Source organism: Lepidochelys olivacea, assembly GCF_965140295.1.
Source record: "Lepidochelys olivacea isolate rLepOli2 genome assembly, chromosome: 4".
Classification (NCBI taxonomy): Eukaryota; Metazoa; Chordata; order Testudines; family Cheloniidae; genus Lepidochelys; species Lepidochelys olivacea.
Genome location: NC_140414.1, coordinates 149416021 through 149434190, shown reverse-complemented (window position 1 = coordinate 149434190; position 18170 = coordinate 149416021). Strand labels below are relative to the sequence as shown.

General features: G+C 58.4%; 1 protein-coding gene across 1 annotated transcript in view; it reads right to left on the bottom strand.

Moving 5' to 3' along the window:
- The window catches only part of LOC311519314 (dedicator of cytokinesis protein 2-like), a 338844-nt gene that overhangs the window by 305689 nt on the left and 14985 nt on the right, over positions 1-18170 (bottom strand). The window contains exons 2-10 of the mRNA XM_084625731.1: positions 16483-16566; positions 14888-14928; positions 14464-14519; positions 11117-11213; positions 9865-10013; positions 9171-9306; positions 8702-8853; positions 3349-3430; positions 1449-1584 (exon numbers count right to left, since the gene is read on the bottom strand). Coding sequence (XP_084481857.1) covers positions 1449-1584; positions 3349-3430; positions 8702-8853; positions 9171-9306; positions 9865-10013; positions 11117-11213; positions 14464-14519; positions 14888-14928; positions 16483-16566 — 933 coding nt within the window. The remainder of the gene's footprint in view (positions 1-1448; positions 1585-3348; positions 3431-8701; positions 8854-9170; positions 9307-9864; positions 10014-11116; positions 11214-14463; positions 14520-14887; positions 14929-16482; positions 16567-18170) is intronic.

Sequence of the window (18170 nt, the reverse complement as noted above, 5' to 3'; positions counted from 1 at the left end):
AACCCGGCCCTTGTTGCTGCCAACTCTGACGGGCAGAAGGGTTACAGATATGAAGAGATGGATGCTGTTGCAGACCCAAAGACCTCCACTGAATGATCTCTGAGCTCGGCTGACAAGCTGCATGGGGCTGAATTTCCTGTTTCAATCCATTTCAGGGGGCTTCCGCCCCCTTGGGGGCACATGGATTTCAGCACCTTCAGCTACAGGCTCTACAGAGCATAAATGCGTAGGAGCCAGTATAACACACAGCAGCACAGACCCGCTTCCCAGGGATACACTCAGCTCAGAGCCCAATTTGCTACCCTTGTGTTAAATATTCACTTGGTGTGCTTGAGGTCCCAGCTTGCACTAATTAGCCTATCAAAAATCAATCATTTCCAACAACTCCATTTGCTGAGGATCAATATCCCAGGCTCAGAACATTTATCAAAGGCAGAGTGAGAGAAAGGAGCGTGTGGAATGTCCTCACTTCTATCACTATCCTCTGATATGACTGATGACTTGCTTCCTCTCCTTTTCTTCCTCCACACAGTGGCTGTGCCTGCTGCCATCTGCCAGGACAGAGACACTATTGTCCTCTGATCACTAACAATGAGAGGGAAGAGTTCCCCTCTCTCTGACCCTGGGAGAACCCCCCAGTCCCTGCTCTCAGCCCCAGGTCCCTAAGGCCCAGGACAGTGACAAACAGAGGGAGCTGAAGCAGCCCCTGAGCCATGGAGGGGCCAGAAAGAGACAGAAAGTACCAAGTCTGTCTGGCTCAGCTCAGAGATAACCTAGGGGGATGTGACAAAAGCCCACACATGTGAGGGGTGTGAGCCCACTGAGGGAGGTGTGTTAGGTGTGTGTTACTAAGCAGACTGAGAGCAAACTGCAAAAGGGGAATTTCAGCTGCAGCTCAGAGAAACACCCTGCAGAGAGACAGCTGTGGCCTGTGTTACGCTAGAGATCAGATGGTCACAGTGGTCCCTTCTGGCTTTACAATCTGAGACAAAAGCTGCACCTGTCAATCAGTCTCCTGGGGCAGGGCTGAGCCCCAGCTCTGGAACACTTGTAACCAGCCTGACAAAGCCTTAGGAAAGTAGGGCTCTGGGGAGAGGTTCTGCTCTGCCCTAAGGGATGGGTTGGGTGTGAGTGGATGGGACTGGCCACTCCCCACTTTCAGCTGTAAATAAGGGGGACAAATCTGGCAGTGAGCAGGGATGCTGGCCCAGGTGAGGGCCGGGGCAGGGTCATGGGCTGACAGGCTAACACTGCTGCCGTGCAGCCCCACTGGCCCAGGTGAGGGCCGGGGCAGGGTCATGGGCTGACAGGCTAACACTGCTGCCGTGCAGCCCCCACCTCAGGCCAGGGACACAGGCCAAGCCAGCTGGAGCCCTTTGGCTGAGCGGCCAGTGGAGGGACAGGACTGCTGGGGCCAAGGAATGAATGGATCCAGGGCTCACACTCACCCGAGACGCCAAAAGGCCGTCTGAGGCCGGTGCTCAGTTTCCGCGTGTAGGTCTCCTTCAGGTCCATGCGCCCCACCCGCACAATCTGACACACCAGGAAGAGCCTCTCTCGTTTCAAGTCCTTGCTGCCCAGGTCCTGTGCGGGAGAGAGAAGCTCAGAGAAAGGCCCAACAGAGCGCAAAGGCCTGGCCAGGGGGTCTGATGCCACATGGGGCAGGCTAGTCCTCAGCCTGGGGGCGCCATGTCAGCGCTGGGGGGGATGGATGGCACTAGGGGGCCTAGCTCAAACAGTGCTCACAATCCCCCCCACCCCGGCCTTTCAGAATCTCCGAGAGTGCACTGCTTCTGGGGGCTGTGCTGGGAATGTGGGATAGGTCGCCAGAGGGCACTTAGCGGGGCTCTAGTGAGTCAAAGGGACACTCTGAGATGTGGTCCTTCAGCCTGTGCACAAGCCTTGCAGCTCGATGAGGCCAAAGGGCACAAGGCAACGGTGACTGAACAGAGCGAGTTCCTCCCAGGACACTGCCTGTGAGCATGGTGGGCTCAGCCCAGCTTGACCTGCAGGAAATGAGCAGGCCCCACTCAGCCGCTCCTGATTTGTTCATGTAGGAGACAGCTGTAACTCTAGTGTCCGGACCTATGCCTGCAGCTGGACCGCACCTGGGCCAAGTGCAGAGAGGGTGGGATGGATCAGCTCCAGCAGAAGAGCATGGTGGGGCGGGAGGTGACTTCATGCTCATGCTGTTAATCAGCTTCATTTACATATAGACTTCCCCTTTCTCTGGCCCAGCTGCCTTGGCCCCTTCCTGGGGTCAGTCTCGGTGCAGCTTGTGCCGTGATGAGAATACAGCTCGGGAGAGGTCTACACTTAAAATGCTACTGTGGAGCAGCTGCAGCATTTCAGTGTGGACACTGCCTATACCGATGGGAGGGGTTCTTCCGCTGGCATAGGTAATCCACCTCCCCGAGAGGCGGTAGCCTTCTTCCATCGACCTAGTGCTGTCTGCACTGGGGGTTAGGTCAGTTTAACGGAGCCGCTCTGGGGTGTGGATTTTTCACACCCCTGCAAGACATAGCTATACGGATGTAAGTGCCTAGTGTAGACCAGGCCTTAGTCAGTAGGCGCCACATCCCCTCTGTTCCCCTTCCTGGGGCCTGCGAGAAATCAAGGCCAGCCGCGGCCATGGAGATGGGTGTACAAGAAAGCCTGGGGGGAGAGTGGCGGTTAGGGGCCCTGGTGTCTGAGTGTCACAGAAGAAATGGGCCACAGGAAGGATTTAAAGGAGTAGATGGTGGAACCAGGAGCTAGGGTGAGTACCCGCTGCTTATTTTCAGATGGACTGAAATTTATTAAAATTGATCATAGAGACCATTTTAAACATTCAGTTGACGTGTATGATAATTGCAGGTGTATACTGAAGGACAGAAGAAATGTAGACGTGAGAGAGAAATACATGGCATGCTGGGTTACCCCTCATTTGTCATGTGGTTACACTAGCAGAGCACTGGGACCAGGGGCCATTCAACGGGGAGCGGGGGGAGGAGCTGGGAGCACTGGGTCCAGGGCTGGGAGCCAGGGTGGGGGAAGGTCAGGGAGGGGCATGGTGGCCCAGCTGTGGTGGAGTGGGGGACGAGCATGGTGGCCAGCTGTGGTGCGATGGAGGAGGGGCAAAGGGCCCAGCTGTGGTGAGGTTGGGAAGGGGCATGGTGGCCCAGGTGGAGTGGGGGCGCATGGTGTTTTGCCATCCATCTCGGGACTGCTGGGCTACTGGTCCTGTGGGGGCAGGCTCTGTGTCCCCGTCTCTGTGCAGCCCCCTGCACGACGGGGCTCGATCCTGGCTCAGGCATCTGGGTGCAAGAGGCATGCTGTCAGGCAGGGCAAGAGGGCACCTGTGCTCACCGTGAAGATGGCTTTCAGGTTGTTGAGCAACTCGATGTCCTGCGGGACCCCTGTGCTGGCCCAGCGGATCAGATAGTTCTCGCTGCAAAGAGAACCCGAGAGCGTCAGGAGACTCGCCACTGCAGGACACAGCCAGGAGCCCGGGATCCAGCTCTGTCCAGCCTCTCAAGGGGTGGTGCTGCCCTGAGCTGGGTGGGCGGGCCTGTGGCCCTAGGCCTCCAGCTCACAGACAGGAAGGGACAGCCACCGAGCACAGGGTCTGTGAGCAGGAGTGGCTAGGCCCAGTCAGCACCCTGGGGGTAAGATGGGGGCAGCAGACACAGGCTCTGCCGGCTCCCACGCAGGGCCCTGTTCAGTGCTCAAGCCCAGTGAAAGAGAGACGGTGAGGGCCAAGTTTTATCCCCTTCACCACGTGTCCTGTCCTCTCCCATCCAGCACGCCCTATACAGCACCGGAGGCCCAAGCACCCTGTTATTCAAACAGCCCTGTGGGAAGCTGCCTATCCTAACAGCACCCCTCACCTGAATGCAGGCACCGGGGATCATCCCATCTGGGCCGTGGGCCTTGGAGATGCGACTGACTCCGAGTGCAAAGCATGCGCTCAGCAAGCTTCCTTCCGGAGGAACATGGCATGTGGTGGGACAGGATGCAGACGCTTGGCAGGCGCCACACAGCCCTGAAGCAGAGCTCTACATGGGGCAAGGCCCAAGAACAAACCCCCGTTTAACAGCCAAGCCTATGGCTCTGGGCCAAGCACTGCAGGGAGCTGCCAAGGCTCCTCCCTCTCTCTGGGGTGGGACCTGACTCCTTTGGAAACAACTCAGGCCTCTCTGTAAGCCCGGGTCACGCGGCGCAGCTCAGGCATGGGCAGCCAGGGGCGGGGCAGGGAAACACCCTGCCCTGAGGCTGGATCTGAGCCAGCACCCCTGGAGGGGACAGGCCCCATGTCCTATTCCTCACCCCCATCTCCCAGCCTATCCCTGCCGTGGGGCCAGATCGGAACTAGAGGGGAAAGGACCCGGGTCTCATTCCCCATGCCCCCACCACCCAGCCAATCCCTCCATCCTGGGGCCAGATTGGAGCCAGCACCCCCATTCCCAACCCATCAGAGCCAGCCCCTCTGCAAGCACTGCACGTTCCCATCAGCTCTTTTCACACTTTTCCTGGTTTGCTCATTGCACTGCTCTCAAGGGACCCATTGTCCCGCTCCCTGCAATCACGCTTTGCTAGTCCTGCAGCTGCTCCCTGGGTGGCTGGCTGGTGCAAGCTGTCCTGGACAGAGGCGGATTACTGTTTTGTGGGGCTCTGGGTCAGAATAAGTGGGGACCCCCTACCCCCTCTCCTGCGCTCCTGCTGGGGAAATGGGGTTGGGCGCGGGGGTTTGCCCCACTCCTTGGCAGGAGCAGGTCAGGGCATGGGGGTGCCCATTTTTCTGGAGTGCCCCCGATTGGCTGGGGCCCCTAATCCTCCACAGCTACCTCTTTCTTCAGCGTGCAGCCCTGGCTCAGCTACCTAGCACTGGCTCAGCCTGGCCTTCCCCAAGCACTGCTCTATCTCTGCCCTCTCTCCTCTGTCTTTCAGCTGCACCCCCCTCGTGCCTCCCCAGAATCCAGCCTGGGGGAGAAACCCACAGCTGCAGGGTGTGACAGGTGGCCACCCCAAGGCTTTTCGCTCTCACTCCTGTCTGAAGGGCATTTGCTTTCTGAGTGAATTCAGGAAACCACTTTCACACCAATCCCTTTCCATCACATGGATCCACAAAAGCAGAGCCACTGCAGAGCCCAAACTCTGGTCCTTGACTCCCAGCACCCGTCTGTAATTTGAGCTACGTGTGACTATGAGTTTTGACGGGGACCTGCCACTAGAGGGGGCAGTGTGAGACACACTTGGCCAGTGAGCACAGAACAAACTGCTCCACCACAGCAGAGACCTGGAGAGCAAGACTGACTGGTCCTGGGAATGAGGGCTAGAGGGTAAAAAGCAGATCACAGAGTCCTTACCCTGGGCACATTCAATACAAAGGCAGTGGGTTCAGGAGGTAAGGCAAGGGACAGGAGACACAGAGTAACATTAACTGGTCACAGAGTAACAGCCGTGTTAGTCTGTCTTCGCAAAAAGAAAAGGAGTACTTGTGGCACCTTAGAGACTAACCAATTTATTTGAGCATGAGCTTTCGTGAGCTACAGCTCACTTCATTGGATGCATACCGTGGCCCGGTATGCATCCGATGAAGTGAGCTGTAGCTCACAAAAGCTCATGCTCAAATAAATTGGTTAGTCTCTAAGGTGCCACAAGTACTCCTTTTCTTTTTATTAACTGGTCAGTTTTCATCACAGAGGAAGGTTAACAGGTCCCTGTGGGCAAAAACATTCCCATGGGATGGCAATTCCCCACTTGTACATCTACCGTCAACCTGGGCAGCTCCAGGAGACCTTGGCTCCCCGGGCAGCCGACACCAGACGAGCCCACAAGGTGTCAGCACAGCCAGGAGGGAGGTTATTGCATTTGCGGGGTGTATTTGGAACGGAATGGAGAGGAAGGGAGAGACAGAGACAGGCTGCATCAGGAAGGAACAGCTTCCCCGAGGTGAAGGCTGTCTCCCCTCCCTACAGAGAAAGAAACAGCAGCCCCGGGACCACTGGGTGCCCCCCTGTGCCTCAGGTTAGGACAGCAACATATTGAGTCCCCTTGGGTCTCATGCCATATGAAGCCTCAGGCACTCAGCAGGGGGCCAAAAGCCCTGGCCTCAGCAGGAGTTCCCTGGCCCAGGGCAGGGTGTGTCCTCCTGCCAGGCCAACCCTCCCTGAACAGTGGGTGTCTATCCCCCTCAGGGGGAGAGGAGCAGTTATCACCAGTTGGTCGGTCACTGGGGGGGGCATGAGCAGTCAGTGGGGGTGGGGTCAGTTATCACTGGTCAGTCAGTGGGGGGTGGGGGTCAGTTATCACTGGTCAGTAGGGTTGACCAGCGTCCAGTTTGCAACTGGAACTCCCAGACGAAAAAGGACCCTGGTGGCTCTGGTCAACACCACTGACCGGGCCATTAAAAGTCTGCAGTACAGCAGTCGGCGATACAGTGGGGCTAAGGCAAGCTTCCTGCCTGCTGTGGCTCCGCGCAGCTCCTGGCCGCGGCCAGCATGTCCCTGCGGCCCCTAGGCACAGGGGCAATCAGGAAAGCTCCACGCACTGCCCCCGCCCGCAGTGCCGGCTCCGCAGCTCCCATTGGCCAGGAACCACAGCCAATGAAAACTGCAAGAGCTGCGCTTGCAGGTGCTGGCAGCACACAGAGCCCCCTGGTCCCTCCATCTAAGGGCCACAGGGACACGCTGGCCAATTCTGGGAGCTGCATGGAGCCAGGGCAGGCAGGCAGCCACCTCAGGTAAGTGCCGCCCAGCTGGAGCCCACACCCTGATCCCCCTTCTGCACCCCAACTCTCTGTCCCAGGTTGGAACCCCCTCCTGCACCCTAACTCCCTCCCAGAGCCCACACCCGAACCCCCAGCCCTGCACCCCCTCCCACATCTTAACTCCCTCCCAGAGCCCACACCCCTAACCCCCTCCCACACCCAACCCCCTGCCCCAGCCCTGAGCCCCTTCCTGTACCCTGAACGCCTCATTTCTGGCCCCACCCCAGAACCCGCACCCCCAGTCAAAGCCTCACCCCGTCCTGCACCCCAACCCCCTGCCCTAGCCCAGTGAAAGTGAGTGAGGGTGGGGGAGAGTGAGTGAGGGCAGGAAGGAGGATGGAGTCGGTGGGGGCGGGACCTCAGAGAATGGGCATGGTCTCAAGAAAGGGGCGGGGAAGGAGTGTTTGGTTTTGTGCGATTAGAAAGTTGGCAACCCCTACTGGTCAGTCAGTGGAGGGCGGGGTCAGTTATCACTGGTCAGTGGGGTGAGGAATTACATGTGGTTATCACCAGTTGGTTGGGAAGGGTAGGGGCGGTTATCACTGGTCAGTCAGTGCGGGGTAGTTATCACTGGGCAGTGGGGTGGGGAGTTACAGGTGATTATCACGGGTCGGTTGTGGGGAATAGGGGCGGTTACCACTGGTCAGTCAGTGTGGGGTGGGGTCAGTTATCACTGGTCAGTCAGTGGGGGGCAGTGGTTAGTACCGGTCAGTTGGGGAGGGCGGGAGGAGAGGAGTGGTTATCACCAGGCAATCAGCATGGGAAGTAGATTCACAGACTCCAAGGCCAGAAGGGGCCACTGGGATCCTCTGGTCTGGCCCCTGTATAGCTACTGCCCCATAATAATCCCCAAGCAGATCTTTTGGAAAAACAGCCAATCTTCATAGAAAATTGTCAGGGATGGAGAATCCACCAAGACCCTGGGTAAATTGTTCCAATGGTTAATTACTCTCACTGTCAAAAATATATGCCTTATTTCCAGCCTGAATTTGTCTAGCTTCATCTTCCAGCCCTTGGATCAGGTTAGACCTTTGTCTGCTGGATTGAAGAGCTGAGCCCCTTATTAAATATTTGTTCCCCATGTAGGCGGGGATCAAGTTACTCTGTAACCTGCTCTTTTTTCAGCTAAACAGATTGAGCTGCTTGAGTCTCTCGCTATCAGGCAGGATTTCTAATTCTTTCATCATTCTTGTGCCTCTCCAATTTATCAACATCCTTCTTGAATTTCAGGCACCAGAACTGGGCACAGGATTCCAGCAGCGGTCGCCCCAGTGCTAGATACAGAGGGAAAATCACCTCTCTGCTGCTACTCAAGATTCCCCAGTTTACGTGGATCCCAGGATAGCATTCACCTTCTGGCCAAAGTGCCAAGTGGAAGCTCATGTTCAGCTGATTGCCCACCTCCAAATTTTTGTCTGAGTCACTGCTCCCCAGGACAGAGCCCCCACCCAGTATGCCTGACCTGCCTCCTTTGTTCCTAGCAGTGTTCGTTCACATTTAGCTGTATTAAAATATATATTGTTTGCTTGCACCCAGTTTACCAAGTGATCTAGATCACTCTAAATCAGTAACCTGTAGGAGCGGGTGTCACTGGTTGGTCAGTGGTGGGAAGGGGAGGGGTGGTTATCACCAGCCGGTCAGTGGGCAGGGATGGGGGAGAGGAGACAAGTCATCAGCCAGTGAGGTAAGCCCATCTGGTAAGCCATCTGGGCCCACACGGCTCAGGACAGTGGCTCTGCTTTTGTTCCAGGTCTGGTTTGGAAACTGCTGAGCTCCATGGTGCAGGCGCTGGGATCCCTGACCCAGGAGCAGGTCACTTGGCAACTCCCCGCAGGCCAAGGCTCAGGAGTCAGTCAGGTCCCATCAGAGCAGCAGCCCTGGCCCAGGGCTCTCCTGGTGAGGCCCCCAGAGTAGGGTGTAAGCCCTGTGTCCCTCCCTTGGGGCAGGTACCTGATCATCTTCTGCTGGCCGGGGTCATAGAGCGCTGTGAAGAGCTGTGCCTCCTCCCCGATGTTGCAGACGAAATTGCGGACGCAGAGGTAGAGGTTGTGGGAGGGCGAGGCCAGGCGGGCATTGCAGCCCTGCTCGCTGTACTGGGAGCACTGCGGGGAGACGGGCAGAGGTCAAGGCCAAAGGGACTCCCACCTGCCTGGCCCCTCCCTACCCTGGCTCCTGCCTGGGCTCTAGCTGGGAGCAGGCCCAGAGCAGTGGGCAGCAGGATAGCCTGAAGCTCAGAGCAGGGGCCTGGGTGGTGCAGGGAGACCCCCAACCTGGCAGGGGGCTGGAACTCCCCATCTCTGTGTATGGACTCCCATGGGCAGTGCCTCTCAGCTGGGAAGGGCCAGCACACCTGTTAGCATGGTGTGGGGCAGAGTCCGGGAAGAAGGACCAGGCGAGGGGGCCAGGGACGGGCACTCACCGTCTCTTCCTGGATGCGCTTACTGATCATACTCGTGGCTTGTCTGTGAGCCTGGAAGAGGCTGATGACGCTGGTTCTGTCCGGGTCCAGGATGTTCCCGTTCTCGTCACGCACAACCAGGTCTAGCTCCAGGATCCTGCAGAGCACAGGCCGGGGCATGAACACAACTCCAGGCGCAGGTCAGGGACCCGGACTCCCTGAGGCCTCTGGCCCAGCCCAGCCACACACAGAGCATCACCCAGCCACCCTGCCATGAAGCAAATGCCCCCCCACCCCCCCGGTCACTGGCCGTGGATCCAGCCTGCATGCCCAGCAGGTGCCCACCTTGGGGTGGGAAGGGGCCGGCACAGGTCTCACCCAGGACTGCAGCAGGGTTCATGCCAGGGGTTGCCATGGGTGACCCCCAACCCTCTCACTGTTCCTGATTCACGCACTGCGGGGCATTCTCTGCCCCCTGGGCCCTTGCTTACACTATGCTGCTTGCACGCTTGTGTGCCTTGCACACCTGGGCTGTCTCCATCCCCATGCTCTCACTTTCTCCAGTGCACCCACGGCACGTACTAGTGCCCATCCCTGGTCCCTCTCCAGCCCCACCCAACCCCACCTACAGCTCCTCTCCAACCCCAACTCCCTGCCTACAGTCCCCCCATCCCCATCCCAGCCCCACCCTTCCCTGCCCCCTGCAGGCTCTCACTTGTTCCCGTAGTCGATCTTGCTGGTCACCTCCTTCTTGAGCTCCAGGAGTTCATCCTTGGGGAGTGTCCCAGAGAGCAGCTGCGAGCGCCTCTCCATCAGCTCACACATCATCCTCCTGACCTGCCCGTACCGCTCTTTCTGCCCCATCTGCAGGGTGTCACGGGGGCAAGAGTCATGGCCGGTCCCAGAGAGCTGATCACCCACAGCCCTTGCAGTGCAGAGCCCAATCCATCCGGCCCCTCTTCCCTGACTCCTGCTGACCCCATCCCAGAAAGACCCACCCCCCGTGATTCCCACAGCCCCCATCCCTGACCCCTCACAGCCCCTGCAGCCCCCATCCCAAAGAGCGACCCCCACTCCCTGCAGTTCCCACAGCCTGCATCCTAAAGGTTGGCACTTGCCCTGTGTGACGAAGTGGGACTGTTCTTAATGTTTCCTCTGAATAGTGTGGAGGTGCCTCAGTTTCCCCTAGGCAGTTCTTAAGTATCTAGGGGGTGGGATAAGGGTGTAGGATCTTTGCAGAGCCCTAGAGGGCATGTGTGTGCGGGGGTCTGGACATAGAGAATGGCCGACACCCTATTTCCTGGCAACTGATGGCCTGGGCCCTTCCCCCCCTGCAAGGTGAGAGCTAAAGGGTTGGAGAACAAAGGAATCCAGTGACCTCCTGGCCCGGGAAAGGGACAGAGCCCAGAGGAGGAGGGGCTGGAGAGAGTTTCAGTTTGGAGCTGGCTGGAGACATAGAGTGAAGGGCTGATGTGGTTGTCTGGCTCACTGCCCCCCAAAATGGACCCACCTGAGGGGTCCTGTTCTCTGCACCTGCAAGCTCTGTGTTAGACCATGTTCCCATCGTCTAATAAACCTCTGTTTTACTGGCTGGCTGAGAGTCACGTCTGACTGCGAAGTTGGGGGGTAGGACCCTCTGGCTTCCCCAGGAGCCCCACCTGAGTGGACTCGCTGTGGGAAGCGCACGGAGGGACAGAGGATGCTGAAGGCTCCGAGGTCAGACCCAGGAAGGTGGAAGCTGTGTGAGCTTTGTGTCCTGCAGACAGGCTGCTCACAGAAAGGAGACTTCCCCAGAGTCCTGACTGGCTTCATGGGGAGCAGTTCCAGAGCATCGCCCAGGGACTCTGTGACACCCTGTGCACCCCACCCCCCCGCCCATCCCCTCCCCAGGCTGAGGGCTGGTGGCCCATCTCCAGAGGGTGGACCGGTCCCCATGGCTTCCCTACTGCTGGGCCACAGGCTCTTACCACATAGAGCTGCTTCCAGATGGTGGCCCATTCCCGCAGCGTGGTTGTGATCTCCTGCACCATCGGCATCTCCGCAGACACAATGTTCTCCTCCGCCCTGGCCAGAGAGCTGGTGAGGCCAAGCCCTGCATATGGCGAGGAGGCTCAGCCCCACCCCTGCCCGTTGAATGCGGGTCCTTCAGCTGAACAGCCCCAGTTCCCGCCTGCCCCGCAGTTCTGCCACAGGCTGCGGCAGCACCAGCCATCAGCCTCAGGGAGCCCCACTGAGACCCTGCATCGCCCTCCCTGTACCCAGCCGCCGTTTGAGGGGGTTGCCCGCCCTGGCCAGGGGTCCACTGGGCTGCGAGAGCCCTGGCCTGGCAGGTTATAAGGAGAGCGAATCCTGGAGCTGCAGGCTGGTTACTGCAAGCAGGGGATGGGGGAGAGCTGAGAACCAGGCCAGGCACAGACTTGGGGTGCTGGGCTGCTTGCCCCACTTCATGCCAGGGGAGGGGCACGGCCGAATGCTGGGACTGGGAGGGCAGGACGTCTGGCCAAACACAGGGACAGGCTGGGGGAGGCAGAAGGGTCCACCCGAGCACTGGAATGGGGGAGGAGGTGACAGGGCCCAGCCGAGCACAGGGGAGGGGTACTGGGATTGGGGGTCGATGATAGGGCCCAGCTGAGCACTGTGTGGAGGGGTGACAGGGCCCAGCCGAGCACCGGGATGGGGGGGCATGGGGATGGGGGCGCAGTGACAGGGCCCGGCTGAGCCTTGAGGGGGGAGAGGAATCATCATAGAATCATAGAATATCAGGGTTGGAAGGGACCCCAGAAGGTCATCTCGTCCAACCCCCTGCTCAAAGCAGGACCAATTCCCAGTTAAATCATCCCAGCCAGGGCTTTGTCAAGCCTGACCTTAAAAACCTCTAAGGAAGGAGATTCTACCACCTCCCTAGGTAACGCATTCCAGTGTTTCACCACCCTCTTAGTGAAAAAGTTTTTCCTAATATCCAATCTAAACCTCCCCCACTGCAACTTGAGACCATTACTCCTCGTTCTGTCATCTGCTACCATTGAGAACAGTCTAGAGCCATCCTCTTTGGAACCCCCTTTCAGGTAGTTGAAAGCAGCTATCAAATCCCCCCTCATTCTTCTCTTCTGCAGGCTAAACAATCCCAGCTCCCTCAGCCTCTCCTCATAACTCATGTGTTCCAGTCCCCTAATCATTTTTGTTGCCCTTCGCTGGACTCTCTCCAATTTATCCACATCCTTCCTGAAGTGTGGGGCCCAAAACTGGACACAGTACTCCAGATGAGGCCTCACCAATGTCGAATAGAGGGGAACGATCACGTCCCTCGATCTGCTCGCTATGCCCCTACTTATACATCCCAAAATGCCATTGGCCTTCTTGGCAACAAGGGCACACTGCTGACTCATATCCAGCTTCTCGTCCACTGTCACCCCTAGGTCCTTTTCCGCAGAACTGCTGCCTAGCCATTCGGTCCCTAGTCTGTAGCTGTGCATTGGGTTCTTCCGTCCTAAGTGCAGGACCCTGCACTTATCCTTATTGAACCTCATCAGATTCCTTTTGGCCCAATCTTCCAATTGGTCTAGGTCCTTCTGTATCCTATCCCTCCCCTCCAGCGTATCTACCACTCCTCCCAGTTTAGTATCATCTGCAAATTTGCTGAGAGTGCAATCCACACCATCCTCCAGATCATTTATGAAGATATTGAATAAAACCGGTCCCAGGACCGACCCTTGGGGCACTCCACTTGATACCGGCTGCCAACTAGACATGGAGCCATTGATCACTACCCGTTGAGCCCGACAATCTAGCCAGCTTTCTACCCACCTTATAGTGCATTCATCCAGCCCATACTTCCTTAACTTGGTGACAAGAATACTATGGGAGACCGTGTCAAAAGCTTTGCTAAAGTCAAGAAACAATACATCCACTGCTTTCCCTTCATCCACAGAACCAGTAATCTCATCATAAAAGGCGATTAGATTAGTCAGGCATGACCTTCCCTTGGTGAATCCAAGGAGGATGCAGGACCCAGCCATGCACGGGGACATGGGTGGTGACAGGGCCCGGCTAGGCACTGGGATGGGAGGGGTGCAGTGCCCGACTGAGCACTGGGATAGAGGGGTGGTGATAGGGCCCAGGCAAGCACTGGGACGGGGAAGGGGCAGGGCCCGAATGAGCACTGGGATGCGGGGCCCTGGCTGAGCACTGGGACAGGGGGGCAAGACCCAGCCGAGCGCTGGATGAGGAGCAGGACCTGGCTTAGCACTGGGATGGGGGCTGGGAGGCAGGACTCAGCTGAGCACTGGGACAGGGTAGGGGGGCACGACACAGCTAAGCACTGGGACAGGATGCGGGCAAGGCCCAGCTTAGCACTGAGATGGGAGGGGGGTAGGACCCAGCCGAGCTCTGGGACGGGAAGGGGGTAGGACCCAGCTGTGACGAAGTGAGACTGTTTTTAACGTTTCCTCTGAATAGTGTAGGGGTGCCTCCGTTTCCCCTGTGCAGTTCTTACGTATCTAGAGGGTGGGGTAAGGGTGTATGATCGTTGCAGAGCCCTAGAGGACAGGTGTGTGCAGGGGTCTGGACACAGACAATCGCCGACACCCTGTTTCCTGGCAACTGATGGCCTGGGCCCTTCCCCCCTGCAAGGTGAGATCTAAAGGGTTGGAGAACAAAGGAATCAGGTGCCCTCCTGGCCCGGGAAAGGGACAAAGCCCAGAGGAGGAGGAGCTGGAGGGAGTTTCAGTTTGGGGCTGGCTGGAGACATGGAGTGAGGGGCAGACGTGGTTGTCTGGTTCCCAGCCCCCCAAAATGGTCCCAGCTGAGGGGTCCTGTTCTCTGCACCTGCAAGCTCTGTGTTAGACCATGTTCCTGTCATCTAATAAACCTTCTGTTTTACTGGCTGGCTGAGAGTCCCGTCTGACTGCGGAGTTGTGGGGCAGGACCCTCTGGCTTCCCCAGGAGCACCACCTGAGTGGACTTGCTGTGGGAAGCGCACGGAGGGACAGAGGAGGCTGAATGCTCCGAGGTCAGACCCAGGAAGGTGGAAGCCGGGTGAGCTGTGTGTCCTGCAGTCAGGCTGCTCACAGAGAGGAGACTGCCCCAGAGTCCTGACTGGCTTCATGGGGAGCTGTTCCAGAGCATCGCCCGGGGACGCCGTGACACCAGCTGAGCACTGGGACAGGGCAGGGGCAGGACCCAGCCGAGCACTGGGACAGGGCGGGGTGTGGTGATGGGCCCACTGAGGTGCAGATCAGGGAGGACCCAGCCCCGTGACCAGTAAAACATTCGCTGACTCAGCCCAGAGCCCCTCCCTGCCCCCCCCGGTACCTACCCCTTCTGCTTCACGTGGGCGCCCTTCAGGTGGATCAGTGCGACAGGAAATATGCCCTGGGGAGAGGAGACATCGTCAGCACAGCGACCCCGATCTGGGCGGCAGAGCCAGTGGGAGGGGTGTCGGCCCCAATGCGGCAGGAGCCCTCCGACCCAGTCGGATATGGGTCCACGCAGGGCCAGGTCCTTGATGGGGCCAGAGCAGGGGTCAGGGGGGCAGCTCGGAGCCCCCAAAGCAGGTTAAAGTCACTCCACGCAAGGCCCGGCGACTTCCTGCAGGGGGCGCCATGCGGCGAGTGCATGAGCTCCGCCTCTGGCCGCGCACTGCATCCCCAGTGCCCCCCAGCGGCTCTGGGGCCCGGTCCTGAGACAAGGGAGAAGACGAGTGCCCTGGCCCCTACCACCGCGGTGAGCCGCCAACTTACCCAGGTGGCTCTGTTCCGGAGCGAGTACCCTCTGTACCAGCCTGCAAATGGAACAACAGAGAGTGAGACGCCCAGGGGCCTCTGAACAGAGAGCTCTGCTCCCAGCAGGGGGCGCTGTGGGAGGGGGGCAGGAGCCCTGGCTGTGGGGGGGAGCTCCTGGTTACTCCAGCCCCGGCCTGTCCCAGCAGGGGGCGCTGTGGGGAGCAGGGCAGGAGCTGGGTGGGGGGGAGCTCCTGGTTACTCCGGCCCCAGCCTGTCCCCGCAGGGGGCGCTGTGGGAGGGGGGCAGGAGCCCTGGCTGTGGGGGGGAGCTCCTGGTTACTCCGGCCCCAGCCTGTCCCCGCAGGAGCGGTGGCTAGGGGGACTGGTGTGGCGGGACTGGCTGCTGAGGGGGGGTATTGCTGGAGGCTGGCTGCTATTGTTGTGTATTATTTGTATTCTTAATGGGCCTTGGAACCAAACTCAGAACAGAGACAGGCCCTGCCCAAGGAGCTGACGTCCTGTGTCCAACAAGAGACGAGCGGAGACCGACCGCCAGGGCAGCACAAGAGAACAACCAGACCATGGCCAGCAGACAGGCAGCGGTCTCAGCACACCAGCCCCCGAATCACTCTCAGGTATGTTTGTCGGCATGGCGGCAAAGCAGAGCGCCCAGGCGGTTTGAAGCTGGACAATGAGTTAGTTTTGCAGAGGTTTGCGGGGAGCTCCTCCCAGTGTCGGGGCAGGGGAGAAGGCACCAAGGGGCTTGTTTGAACCTGTAACAAGTGGGTGCTGGAGGCTGGTGTCACAGGCTGATCGGAGGTGAGCGCAGACAGGCAGCGTGGGGATGGGTCGTGCCGTGAAAGCGAAGACGAGCAGCTCATGTTGGATCCAGTGAAGAAGGGGGAGCCAGAGGAGGGTGCCGTGGGCACAGTGGTGGGCTAGGAGCTGCATGGCTTTGAGCAGGGCGGGATGGACGGTCACAGCCTGGGGGAGTGTGGGCGCTCTGGGGAGGGATACGAACGGCCCTGTGCCCTGTCTTGCAGACGCTCTGCAAAAGAACCAGCCAGATTTACACACAGCTGCATGTGAGGACCTGGCTAGTGGCCGGGGTGAAGACAATGTCCCAGTTACAGGCCTGGGTGACAGAGCAGTATGGTGGTGTTGTCCAAGCGGGGAGGGCTTGGGGGAAGACTAGGAGCCGGAGCTGGCAGCTAGGCAGTTCCGAGGAGGCGTCGGAGAGACAGGCCCGAATTGTCCTTTGGCTTGAAGGAGACAGTCTGGAGCGGAGGAAGATCAGTGTGTCGGGCACAGAAAGGGTTGCTGACTCTGTGGTTGCAGATGGGGTTACCCAGAGCCCACGTGCAGAGGGAAAAGAGAAGGGGACCCCCCCACAGAAAGCGGGAAGGGGACGAGGGGTTCTGCTGAAGGATACACTGAAGGGAGCTGAGAGAGGAAGAAAGAGGACCAGGTGAGGACAGAGTTCCAGAAGCCGAGGGAGGACATGATTTCAAGAAGAGTGTGGCTGATGATTTCACAGACGATGAGAGGTCCAAGAGGTTTTTCCTGGGGTCTGTGGAGCCAGTTACCCCAGTCTCAGTGCCTGGCCCTACTTACCCTCCAAGGCCTGTAGGATGTGTACTGTGTCCCCGATCTGCAGCGGCAGGTGATGCTCGTTCGTGCCCGAAAAGTTCCACAAAGCTGCAAAACAACAGCCAGGGGAGTTAGGGGGTGGTGAGAGGGGGCAGCTCTGGACCCCAGCCCCCTGCAGGTGGCTCTGCCCTCTCACTGCCTCACCCAGCCCAGCTCATCCATCTCCGGGTCTAGGGGAAACCTGGCACGCTCGCTCTCTGAGCTCGGCCTCTCAGTGCCTTGCGGACAACTTGCCTCAGCTGTTCCCCAGCACTGGGTGGGCCCACCCTTTGCTCCTGGTGTTCCCCCGTTGTCACAACCACTGCTACTGGGATGCTAGGCTGCCCCAGCCCCCAGTCGCCCCTGACAGTGAGAGGCACAATGTGCCCCCCTTCATCTCTGCTCTGGCACAAGACTGTCTCTAACCCCGCCCGTGCCAGGCCCCATGCTGCCAGGGTGCCTTGGCGGCTGGCACCATCTCCCAGCCTGTACTCAGTGGGCAGGGCAGGGCAGTCACGGGAGAGGTGACTGGCTGGGGCTGGGGGGCAGGAGAGACCCCTCTATGACACTGCACAGATGAGCGCCCTGGGGGGGTCCTGCTCACTCTGAGCCCCGGGGTCCTAGCGTAGCCAGTCTCGGGGCTCCCAAGGAGTCTGAGTTCAGCAGTCCCAGGATGGAGGGTGTAGATGGAGCTGGAGGCAGGTTGGGTCTGGGAGCTGCCACAAGGCTGGGGGAAGATCTGCAGGGGACATGGGCATGAGCAGCGAGGATAGGCTGGGGATGAGCACAGCAGGATCCAGCTTCCTTCGAGGGGTGGGAATTTCACTGCACCCAGGGCCATGGCTGTCAAGCACCCGAAGGGATGCTCCCGTCTGGGGGCACCCTCTATTGGCACCAGAGTCCCACCCCCAGCTGCCACCCACCCTCCATCCCACGACCCCTGCAGTGTTCAGCAGCCAACAGCACAGGCCACCAGTACCCGCCACCGCTCAGTGGCCCCCCCGCAGCTGGCAGCTGCACACCCGCCCTATGATCAGGGCAGGGTGTATTGACAAGCCAAACCTAAATATGCACAATTCTAAACATGCAAATTAGCTGACTAAGTAATTTGTATAAAATGTCACACAAAGAGCTGTGCAGGTTTCAGAGTAACAGCCGTGTTAGTCTGTATTCGCAAAAAGAAAAGGAGTACTTGTGGCACCTTAGAGACTAACCAATTTATTTGAGCATAAGCTTTCGTGAGCTACAGCTCACTTCATCGGATGCATACTGTGGAAAGTGTAGAAGATCTTTTTATACACACAAAGCATGAAAAAATACCTCCTCCCACCCCACTCTCCTGCTGGTAATAGCTTATCTAAGGTGATCACTCTCCTTACAATGTGTATGATAATCAAGGTGGGCCATTTCCAGCACAAATCCAGGGTTTAACAAGAACGTCTGGGGGGGGGGGTAAGGAAAAAACAAGGGGAAATAGGTTACCTTGCATAATGACTTAGCCACTCCCAGTCTCTATTCAAGTCTAAGTTAATTGTATCCAATTTGCAAATGAATTCCAATTCAACAGTTTCTCGCTGGAGTCTGGATTTGAAGTTTTTTTGTTGTAATATAGCAACTTTCATGTCTGTAATCGCGTGACCAGAGAGATTGAAGTGTTCTCCGACTGGTTTATG